Source organism: Oreochromis aureus, linkage group 3, assembly GCF_013358895.1.
Source record: "Oreochromis aureus strain Israel breed Guangdong linkage group 3, ZZ_aureus, whole genome shotgun sequence".
Classification (NCBI taxonomy): Eukaryota; Metazoa; Chordata; class Actinopteri; order Cichliformes; family Cichlidae; genus Oreochromis; species Oreochromis aureus.
In genome coordinates this window covers 88174235-88186557 of record NC_052944.1, presented here as the reverse complement: position 1 = coordinate 88186557, position 12323 = coordinate 88174235, and the positions used below count along the sequence as shown (strand labels likewise).

At 42.1% G+C, this 12323-nt stretch overlaps 2 protein-coding genes across 3 annotated transcripts in view; one reads left to right on the top strand and one right to left on the bottom strand.

The window, feature by feature from the left end:
- Positions 1 to 12323, bottom strand: part of LOC120438424 (myelin-oligodendrocyte glycoprotein-like) — a 357354-nt gene that overhangs the window by 12432 nt on the left and 332599 nt on the right. The window lies entirely within an intron of this gene.
- Positions 6803 to 10414, top strand: LOC120438388 (gastrula zinc finger protein XlCGF57.1-like). Its single transcript, XM_039608783.1, has 2 exons — positions 6803 to 8744; positions 9111 to 10414. Exon 1 carries the CDS (start codon positions 6929 to 6931, stop codon positions 8741 to 8743), a length of 1815 nt encoding a protein of 604 aa, XP_039464717.1. The 5' UTR covers positions 6803 to 6928; the 3' UTR covers position 8744; positions 9111 to 10414.

Below are 12323 nucleotides of genomic sequence, written 5' to 3'. Positions count from 1 at the left end.
ACTTCAGTGGTGTGGAACTAGTTTGACTTTCGTCTGTCAGATACACAACAAAGCCTATTTTTGGTAGAGCATGCTAGCGGGCATAAAATACTGCACACCTAAAATCAATCCTTTGTTCGACAGTGCTCCTTATGTACCTTATGTAACTCTGGTTGTGTTTACTGACCTCGAAACAATTTTATGTACACGGTGCTCGAAAATCTGTCAAATGTTTCAGTACGACTTTGCTCAGCTACGGTTGCACCGCTTGATGGTAGTGGTGTGCGATACTGCATATTTTGGTATCGATCCGATACCAAGTAAATTCGAACCAGTATCGCGATACCAATACCGATACGATACTTTTAAATAAATAAGGTGGATGCCTCAGTGAATTACTAAATCGCAATTAATTTTCATGACCTTAAGTGTTTTTGTGATGTTTCCTTTGGTATTATTAATTAGCTAAAACCCAGGACATAATTAGGAGAAAGAATTTATTTATAATTAAATAAAAAAGGTCTTATTATTGTGGCGGCTCGTGGTGCTGCTGCAGGTGAGATGGACTCACCTTCACTGCATCTACAATGATGCCTCACCAGCTTAAAACCTGTGCGCTGCTTGTGCTGTTGTTGTTTTTGGTGTTGATGTGTACAGCTGGCAGCAGGAGGGCTGCAGCCGTTGATTGTAGGCTACTGTTTCAGCAACCGTGTGATCACTGTAAGGGTGGACAGCACGCGGCTCGGGGTGAGCCAGAGGAGTGGAGCCTGTGGCTTAATTTGACTCAACACGGGAAACCTCACCCGGCCCGGACACGGAAAGGATTGACAGATTGATATGTTGTCAAAGGAGTTTGCAAAGAAAAGCGTCTGGACTTCTTTAAGTTGCTTGAAGACGTTTCACCTCTCATCCGAGAAGCTTCTTCAGTTCTAAGGTCAAATGGCCGAGAGTCCCAGATTTAAACCCAGTGGGAGTATCCCCCCAAAGAGGGACAAAGGACCCCCTGGTGATCCTCTAATCACATGAACCAAGGTGTGAAAGCGGGTATGGGACCTAATCAGCCCGGGTTTCGGGTGAGCTCATTGTGAAACCTGGCCCCACCGTATCATGTGAATTCCTGAGGTCAGATGGCCCAGGATGTGAGTGGGCGTTAAAGCGTCTGGGGAGGGATCTCAAAACTGGATTATAGATGGCAGACAGTTGGTGTCGTAAACCACCGCCTCTGTTCAAAGATGGTCGCTCACAGTGGACATAGATGGCCTCTTTCACTCCTCTTTCAAACCATCTGTCCTCTCTGTCCAATATGTGAACATTGGCATCCTCGAAAAGAGTGACCTTTATCCTTAAGATGCAGATGGACTGCTGAGTCTTGTCCTGTGGAGGTGGCTCTTCTATGTTGTGCCATGCGCTTGTGAAGTGGCTGTTTGGTCTCTCCAATGTAGAGTCTGGGCATTCCTCGCTGCACTGTACAGCATACACCACGTTGTTAAGTCTGTGTTTTGGAGTTTTGTCTTTCGGGTGAACCAGTTTCTGTCTGAGTGTGTTGCTGGGTCTGAAGTACACTGGGATGTCGTGCTTGGAGAAAACTCTCCTGAGTTTCTCTGATACACCGGCTACATAGGGGATGACAACGTTGTTGCGTCTGTCTTTCTTATCCTCCCTCGCTGGTGGCAGACAGTCTGTCTGCCTTTCCTGGACTGCGCCCCGTGCACATTGAAGAGAACGGCAACCTCAACATTGAAGTTTACCGAAGCCCACACACACGGACCAGTACCTCCTCTTTGACTCCCATCACCCTCTGGAACACAAACTTGGAGTAATCAGGACCCTACACCACCGGGCAGAACATGTTCCCTCTAAGCCTGAGGGAAAAAAGAAGGAACACACACACGTAAAGGAAGCACTCAAAACATGTGGTTATCCTAACTGGGCGTTCATAAAGTCAGCAAAGAGTCACAGAAAAGAAGATCAGACACCAGCGAGGAGGATAAGAAAGACAGGCGCAACAACGTTGTCATCCCCTATGTAGCCGGTGTTCGCTCTGTGTTGTAGCGTCCTGATGACACCCAGTTTGTGCTCCTGGTTTGAGCGCCGGAGTCAAGGAGGCCATTTACGTGAAAAGGAAAGACCATCTCTGAATCGAGGAGGGGCCTAAGGGTACATCTTTCGCCATCTTACAATGCTGTGATTGCAGCCATTCGAAACTCTCTCTGTGAATGGTACTCATGGCCATTGATCAGTGTTCTTTGATCAGTGGGTTTTGGTCAGTGATTGTTGATCAATGGTCATGGGAATTTGCATAATTATGATTAAGGAACTGACCTCACAGCCCATTGTTCCTTCAGTGGGCTGGTTTCAGTCATTATGCAAATGTACTGTTTATAAGGTTTGGGGAAACCTGTAGTCAGCTGAGACTGAAGAAGTCACTTGGATGAGTGACGAAACGTTTCTCCACAAAAACGCTACGTCCAGATGAACAGATTCAACTTTTGGAGATTTACTTTCCTGGATGATTGAGAATGCATCAAGATGTAGTTAGGAGGGTCGTCTCGATGAGAACAGCTTCACTGTTACTTTGGTCCATCAAGTTTCAGTTAAAAACATAAAATCAAGGTTGTGCTCAGTGATTAAATCATTAATTAAATATGTTTTCCCAGCTAAAGCTCTAACGTTTAATAAAGCCAACTTAAGTGTTTTAGAGGTATTATTTGCCCCTTGTGTTTGGGAGCAGTCTGTGGCACACAAGGTATGTTTACTATATTTAAAGATCTTTTAGAGTGCAGCTCTCTGTGTTTTGACCAGGCCACATGTCTCCTTCTGTCACCTAAAAGTACTGAAATGTTAAAACCTTCTAATAAACAGGGTCCCAGCTTCTCCTGGGAAAAGTCACCACTGCCATAATCCTCGCAGCCCGGACCCTCCACATCACACATCAGACTGCAGAGACAGAGCATGAAGGTGGTAAGGAGGAACTAAGGGGAGAGGCTGCGCAATGTAACCGATTGCTCTGTTGAGGGCAGGGCTCGATGGCGAACCTTTGGCTTCTCTGGTGGGGGTTTATGGGGACAAAAGGGATTGGGCCGGGGGTAGATCTGAGCCCAGCATTGACCCGCTCCATCATCTCCTCAGTGAATTTCAGGTGTGGGGATGAGGGAGAAAGGGAGGGGGAGGAGGGTGATGGCCTGTCAGGGGTTCCGGGGACTGGGGAAGGTCGTGGTCCCTGGTCCTGGTCGTTGGTGTTGTTGAGAGAGTTGGAGGCAAATAGGGACCCCTCTTCTTGCCTCAGACATCTCTCCTTTCTGAGGCTCTTCCCGGGTGGAGGCAGATGGAGCTCCTCCTCAAGGTTTTGTTGGGAACGAAGTATTATTTTTTGTTATTTTTATTATTTCCATGTATTATTTTATTTTTATTAATTCTATTTTTATTATTTTGTTATTACTGTTATTACTGTCATTACTGTTGCATCATAAACATATAGCAAGCATATGTATACAAGAGGTATTGATATTGCATTCAAATGTTCAAACATATTGGTATCATATCAGTCTTTATTACAGGTCCAGTTATAACCACTTCAAACTGTTGAGTTGAATCTATAACCCGAAATGAGACAGGAAGTTATAGGCTTTTGAAGTTGCAGGCTTTGCAAAAGTGAAACCAAAACCAGAGTCTAAGTGCAAGTTAAGAGTAGGGTGTCTTTTATGCATTTATCGCTGATTAAACTTTAAGTAGTGGTGTTAGATTGAAACATTTGGTTTATACAGTTTACATAGAAGTTAAGATCATCACAACACAGGATGGCCTTAGTCTGGTTGCCTGGGTTGGGGTCAACTAAGGTGCAGAGAGCAGATGCACACTCTGTGCACGCACAGACAGACATACACACACATACACACACACACGCTGTTAGGGTGTAGGTGAGAGTTGACTGATGAAGCAGTAGATGCACGATGCGAGGCGGAGCTGGCTTCACGGAAACCACCGGGAGAAGATGGAAGCCAGTGTACTTTTAATTGTGCCTTAAGTTGTCAAATAGAACATTTGTGGTTTTGAAGCTGATGTATGTGATGACGCAATGAGGGGGCATCACTAAATATACTCTGATGCATATAAAACTGTATTTTGATGTTAGGAGGATGAGATTGTGGGGCTGTCTGCTTACAGAGTCCGCTCATTCTCCCACGCGTGTCATTTCATTAAAATCATCGTCTTTACCCTTTGGACCAGTGTGGTTACTTGCATTCCTCCTGTGTTTCCTTCCCTATATTTTTGAAACATAACAGTTTCTGCTGGGCTTTGTCTGTTCTTGGAGTACTGTTTGTTCCTCTTTATGAGATAACTCCTCGTTTATCTCAGCCTTGGCACCAAGCACAGATGGATGACGTATGGAATAAAACAAGTTGGAGGTGAACAGTTTCACCCCTGACTTGTTAAAATTAAATCCGTTTGCTTTAAACAGATGCCTGCGTTCCCAAAAAATATTAAAGTTGTTGATAAAATGCACTGAGTGGTCAGTACATGCTGATATGAGCCATTTATTCAGTGCAAACAACCTGCTGAATCTCTCGTCTCCTCCTCTGACGGGCGGTACAGGTCCACTGATGAATACAGCTGCATTCAGAGAGTTTACAGTATGTAATAATCCAGAAAAGTCCCGTTTCAGAGCCTCCGACTGTTGTTTGGACACATCGTTTGACCCTGTATGCAGAACAATGTTTGTCACAGTTGGATATTCATCTGCAATCTGAAGAATTCTCTCCTTCAGGTTGTTGACCATATCCTTAGGAAAGCAGAGGACTTTAGTGTTCTTACCGCACATCCTTTGTACATCCTTTACGGCAGAGTCACCCACAATCAGAGTTTCAGGCCTAGCCTTTAGCTTTCCCTGTGGCCTTTTACTTTTCAACAGATTTTCAGACTTTACTTCGCTACTTTTAGGTGGATGGTTGTCCGATATAGATTGTTAAGGTTCATTTTGAGGACGAGAGAGATGTGGGAGATCGGAATAACACACTGACCCAGTCAGTTGGAGTCAACGAATGATTTTAATGAAGCACACGCATGGCGTGGGAGATGGACACTGTATACAAACAGCATCAAAATCTCTTCGCCCAGACTTCAAAATACAGTTTTATATGCATCAGAGTATATTTAGTGACGCCCCCTCATTGCGTCATCACATACATCAGTTTCAAAACCACAAATGTTCTATTTGACAACTTGTGACAAAAGTAAAAGGACACCGGCTTCCATCTTCTCCCCGGTGGTTTCCCGTAAGCCAGCTCAGCTCCTCTTTTCTTCATCAGTCACAGGAAGCATGCTCAACTTTCACCTACACCCTAACCCTATGTGTGTGTATGTGTGTGTATGTCTGCCTGTGCGTGCACAGAGTGTGCATATGCTCTCTGCACCTTAGTTGACCTCGGCCTAGGCAACCAGGCTGAGGCCATCCTGTGTTGTGATGATCTTAACTTCTATGTAAAATGTATAAAACAAATGTTTCAATCTAATACCACTACTTAAAACTTAATCAAAGCTTAATCAGAGATATAAATGCATAACAAAATGACAAAACAACTTGCACTCAGACTCTGCTTTCAGTTTTACTTCTGCAAGCCTTGCAGAAGTGTTTCCTGTCTACTTTTGGCACAGAGTATATTTCCTGTCCCTGCAGCTCAGCAATTTAAAGTGATTCTTACTAGACCTGTACTAAAGGCTAATATATTTAAACCTATGAATGCAGTATCAATACTTCAATAAATGTGTCAATGCAAAGGCTTGCTATATGATTATGATGCAACAGTAATGACAAAATAATAAAAATAGAATTAATAAAAATAAAATAATAGATGGAAATAATAAAATAACAAAAATAATCCTTCCTTCCCAACAAGATCCAGGGTCCTTTGATAGTGGAGCAAATCTGTTCTGCAGTTTCACATTCAGTTGTTTTGGAGGTTTGTTGTTAACCTTCCTATTCACGGTTGTCCAGTCCTGTTTCCTCCCGTATACAGGGGTAGAAGAGCTTCTCTGTCTCGTAGGAAGTGAAGGCCAGTCGGTTTCACAGATTTCAGCTCGCTGTGCTCTGCATGTGATACGTCCTCCCCCTTCCAGGAGACATGATTTATGTCTTGGTTTTGCACCAAGACAGTCCAAGGGGGGATTATTGCTTGAGGATTTATTATAATGCACAGAGTCTACTTTCTTGGTCATGTTATCTGTGCTCCTTAGCTGTGTACTAGCTTGCTCATCGCCATTGCTTTGAATCAAAGGCAAGGTTGTTTCATTTCCACACAGTCCATTTACCTCCACGTTTACTTCTAAGCGATGAATTTTTGTCTCCAGTACTGCAATCTTCTGCAGGAGGCTGTGGTTGTCATCTGTGGAGAGGGAGGGCATCTTGTTGCTAGTTAGCCTAGCGGTTAGCACCTTTCCAGGCTATTGAGGCTGTTCGGTGTCCAAACGCTGTAATCAGGCTTCAGCTGTGTCTAGGCCACAGACACACGGAGCGCTGAGGATAAGGTAACTAAAAATGTTGCTGTTCTGTTAAGAACACTTTAGTCCTAATGATCTATAAGTGTCCAGAAGCTCTACTTGAGTAAGCTCATTTAGAAAAAGGGAAAAAATCAGCATAAAAATCAATAAAAGAAGCAAAGCATTTGAAAAGCAAAGAGAGGAAGCGTCCACACTCACGAAAGGGGCGGAGAAAATAAGTATAAATACTTATTTAATAAAAGCTCACAAAATACCACTAATAAAAGCCCGGTTAGAATAATGTATTTCCCACAAATCACTGCCTCTGTTTGTATCTCTGTCACTGCAGGACCAACGTGGATCGAGAAGTCAGCGCTCTCAGGAGGCCGACAATTTTGTTGAAGAAAGAAGTGGAAGAAAAAAATACAACCGTGACGAGTTTGGGAAAGATTTTACTGTGAAAGCTTCCCTAAAAATGCATCAGGTCATCCACACCGGAGAGAGAGCATTCACCTGTGGAGACTGTGGAAAGTCTTTTACTGAGTCTGGAAGCTTAAAAACACACAAACTCATCCACAGCGGAGAGAGACCGTTCAGCTGTGACGAGTGTGGAAAGTCTTTTACGCAGTCTGGAAATTTAAAAACACACAAACTCATCCACAGTGGAGAGAGACCGTTCAGCTGTGACGAGTGTGGAAAGTCTTTTACGCAGTCTGGAAATTTAAAAACACACAAACTCATCCACAGTGGAGAGAGACCGTTCAGCTGTGATGAGTGTGGAAAGTCTTTTACCCACTCTGGAAGCTTAAAAACACACCAACTCATCCACACCGGAGAGAGACCATTCAGCTGTGGAGACTGTGGAAAGTCTTTTACCACGTCTGGAAGCTTAAAAACACACCAACTAATCCACACTGGAGAGAGACCGTTCAGCTGTGGAGACTGTGGAAAGTCTTTTACCCACTCTGGAAGCTTAAAAACACACCAACTCATCCACACCGGAGAGAGACCATTCAGCTGTGGAGACTGTGGAAAGTCTTTTACCGAGTCTGGAAACTTAAAAAAACACCAACTAATCCACACTGGAGAGAGACCGTTCAGCTGTGACAAGTGTGGAAAGTCTTTTACCCACTCTGGAAGCTTAAAAACACACCAACTCATCCACACCGGAGAGAGACCATTCAGCTGTGGAGACTGTGGAAAGTCTTTTACCGAGTCTGGAAACTTAAAAAAACACCAACTAATCCACACTGGAGAGAGACCGTTCAGCTGTGGAGACTGTGGAAAGTCTTTTACCAGGTCTGGAAGCTTAAAAACACACCAACTCATCCACACCGGAGAGAGACCATTCAGCTGTGGAGACTGTGGAAAGTCTTTTACCGAGTCTGGAAGCTTAAAAAAACACCAACTAATCCACACTGGAGAGAGACCGTTCAGCTGTGACGAGTGTGGAAAGTCTTTTACGCTGTCTGGAAGCTTAAAAACACACAAACTCATCCACAGTGGAGAGAGACCGTTCAGCTGTGATGAGTGTGGAAAGTCTTTTACCGAGTCTGGAAACTTAAAAACACACAAACTCATCCACAGTGGAGAGAGACCGTTCAGCTGTGATGAGTGTGGAAAGTCTTTTACCCACTCTGGAAGCTTAAAAACACACAAACTCATCCACAGCGGAGAGAGACCGTTCAGCTGTGGAGACTGTGGAAAGTCTTTTACCCAGTCTGGAAGCTTAAAAGAACACCAATTAATCCACACTGGAGAGAGACCGTTCAGCTGTGGAGACTGTGGAAAGTCTTTTACGCAGTCTGGACACTTAAAAACACACCAACTCATCCACAGTGGAGAGAGACCGTTCAGCTGTGACGAGTGTGGAAAGTTTTTTACCACGTCTGGAAGCTTAAAATCACACCAACTCCTCCACAGTGGAGTTAAAGCGTACACCTGTGATCAGTGTGGCAGAGCTTTTACTCACAGTAACAGCTTACAGAGTCATCTAGTTACCCACTCTGGCATTAAGGCGTACAGCTGTGACATTTGTGGAAAAACTTTCAGCCGGATAGGGGGCCGAAATACACACCTACGCATTCACACCAGACATGATGCGTACAGCTGTGATCAGTGTGGTAAACAGTTTACTACAAAGACAGAGTTACGACGTCACATGTTTACCCACACTGAGGAACGACCTTATAAATGTGACCTGTGTGAGAAGACTTTTAAATCTCCACATTACCTGAAAGCACACCAACAGATCCACACCAGAAAGACTCTACAAGGGCAGTTACTGTGAGGTATGTATTTATATTTTTATCTTGTCAGCCCGACTGTTTGAAACAACTCTGCTCATCAAAGTGTGTTAGCATGTTAGCAATTCTACTGCATGGAAAGGCAGCTCTGAATGATTATTCAGACTCTAATCACAGGTTTTTAGGGATAGTGTTTGAGAATTGTGTTATTGTTATTGTAGCATTAAACTAGTATTACTTTAATGTTTTTATTCTTATCGTTTTTATAGCACATTAAATTGAGCTGAGTGTGATAATGTAAACGGTTAAATGTAATTGGACTTTGGTAGAGACGCTCTTTATTTCAGGTGACGTTCAGGATAAAAATGTTGAAGGACTGACTTACACTGTCTTTGTGTTTTTGTTTAGAAGCAGAGCGACACAAATGGATCAAGTTCTCAACCCTGTCATCGCTGTGGGAAAGACTTTTGTTGTGACCTTTGTGGAAAAACTTTAAGTCATTGAAGGACTCTGAAAATACATCAACGTAGACACACTGGAGACAAAATGAACTACTGTAAAGAATGCGGGAGAGGCTTCACCACTTCAAAGGACTTCAAACAATATGAACTCCTTCACAGTGGCGTTAAAAAGCATGTCTGCGATCAGTGTGGGTCATCCTTCATCAGTGCACGTCAGCTTGAAAAGCATAAACGAGTCCACACATGAGAGAAACCATACAAGTGCAGACACTGTGACAAAACCTTTTCACAATCATGTGATCATACTAAGCATGAACGCAGACACATGAAAGAGAGCTTCATCACGGCGCCCCCCGTATGCGGCAGCCTGTTACAGCAGCTCTGCTCGTTCTGAGTTTCTTTCTTTCTTATTTTTCTCTTCTTGTAATTTTTTATAACTAACGTATTAGTAATTAGATAACTAATTTCCCACGTGTGGGACTAATAAAGGTTATCTTTTCTTATCTTATCTTATCTGTGAAAGAGTTTGAGTAATCTCAGTTCATACTCCACTCACAAACGATTCCATGTTACAAATAAACTGTTACGTCTTGATTCCTGCTTTTACTTTAATCTTGTAAACAGTACATTTGCATAACGACTGAAACCGGCCCAATGAATGAACAATGGGCTTGAGGTCAATTTCTTCATCATTAATATGCAAATTCTTATGAGCATTGATCAACAACCACTGGTCAATGGCCATGAGTACCATTCACAGAGTAAAAATTTGCATAATGATTATGAAGTTTACTGTTACCAATGTTCAAAAACATTTACTAAATTATCTTCTCTGTGCAAACATCAGCGTGATGCAGGACTGAAATCATTGCCATCTCTGGATCACAGTGAATCTGCAGAGACAGAAAGATCCTCTTCTGGTTTCAGGGTCAGTCTTAAACCCTTGAGATCCGGCTCCACAGAGTTCAGGTGGAGTCTTCTGTAAAGATCTGATGAGGCAGCTATGAATGAAAATGTGCCTCTTGTTACATTTTAAGCTTTCTAAACTGTTCTACTGTAGTGTTTGTGTTGAGTGGTTCGCTTTGTTCCAGCAGTTTGATTAAGAAATCTGTTTCCTGTTATATTTTTATTGAATGCATTGATCCATGTGTTCTGCAGTTTTTTTTTTCAGCTTGTTTGTGTAATGAAATCCTGCAACAATTAAACCAAAATTTTATATGTTAAATAAAGAAATGGTTTACTGACAAAGAGTTTGAGCCGTGATGTCATTTCCTGTATATCACAGCAACACCTGAAGTGACCAGTGTTTAAAGTCAGAGTCAAATTTTGTGTCAGCATGACCTTGTGAAAACTGCTTGGCGATGCTTCACTGCATTATCTGCTAACTTTTAGGGTGTAGAAGGATTAAACTCCCAGCATGACCAGTGGCAGGAGCTTCCTGATGCAGAGAGTTGAGTGTGGGGGATATAAAAGAGAAGCTGAGGCATCCCAAGGTTAAAGCTGGCAAAACTGAACTCAGGCAAAGAACTGCAAACTTAACAAACAAAATGAGTGCACAAAGAAATATAACTGACCTAAACAAACATAACTGACCTAAACATGAAATGGCACAGAAGGGTAAATATATTGTCTGATCAGACCATTGACTGTAGAAAACATGGACGACGCGACTCCGCCTCCTACCATTGTGCAAAAATGAAGCCAAAATATCGAGAAGGGTCTGGCTGCAGCCACTGTGGAGCTCCACAGTAACCGGATACACGTGACCTCCACAGTAACCGGATACACGTGACCGCCACAGTAGCCGGAAGCACGTGACCTCCACAGTAGCCATAAACACGCATGGATACGGTGGAAGTCTTGCAAGTTGATCGCAAAGGTTGGGACAGAGTCTTTCTTAAATAAATTTGCCGTTAGTGATTTCATAATTCTAGGAATCGTCTAGTTTTCTTACAATGATCATGTTGCCACTTTTTTTGCGTTACAACAACATTCCTTCTTATTTTAATTTTTTTTTCATCGTGCTCCATGGCAGAGAAACACACAAATATGCTTTTCCTGGGCCTGGTTTAAGTAAGAGAGCTGGATTAACGGCTTCTGTGGGCGAGAAGAAGAAAAAAACCACATTTGCATTAGAGTATGATTTATTGTTGGCGTCAGAGATGCAAAATAACAAATACTTCAATACTGTACTTAAGTAGAATTTTCTGGTATCTTTACTGCTGTACTTTTTTGTGCCTACTGTATACTTCTTTATACTTCTACTTCTCACATTTTAGCATGCGTGTCTGTACTTTGTAATCTGTACATTTGTAAATCAGCCCCCATACGCGTGCTTTGGACGCAAAGATTACTTCAAATTTTGTACATAAATTATATTTTAGACCCTGTACTTCTTACTTCCACTTGACTAAAAAGTCAAGTCAATGCTTCTACTTTTATTTGATTATTTTTAAACAGAGGTATCTAAACTGTAGTAAGGAACGTGTGTACTTTTGACACCTTTGGTTAGCGTCAACACCGTAAATTACGTCACAAACAGATTTATATATTTCTCAATACTTCTATTCGTTATTCTATTCTGTACAGCTTTTTTTATTGCCCAGATTTTAGTTAGCCCCTGTTCAATTGACTGTTATATGTCAATAGAAACATATCTCACAAATTAAAGTGTCTTGTAAAATATTGGGGGGGGTTTTCAAGAATTTTCTTCCCAAATCTTTTACATGCCAACTGTAAATTGTTATTTCTGCTTAAACCTGAACTTAAATGTGTATATGGTGTTAATCTGTTTTTCTCTCTGTTTTAGATGCACATATCAATCTGGAATTCGGGCTTAAAGCCAGAATTGCAGGAATGCAACACATGTTGCAGAGGACTTTCACTGCCCTCTGTGCCCCACTTTCAGCCCTACCGTCAGGGCAAAGATTGAGGAGCATCTAAGTGTGCATATAAAAAATGCTTTGCATTTCAACGGTATCTTTGTATTAAATATACTTTATAGTTATAAATATGCACTTTTTTAAGGACTTCTGCAGTATCTTTGTTGGCTTAAAAGTTGCTGTTGACATTGTACAGTTCAGTGCATTCATCTGCAACAAAAATAGTGTTTTATAAAATATATATATATATATATATATATATATATATATATATAATAAAA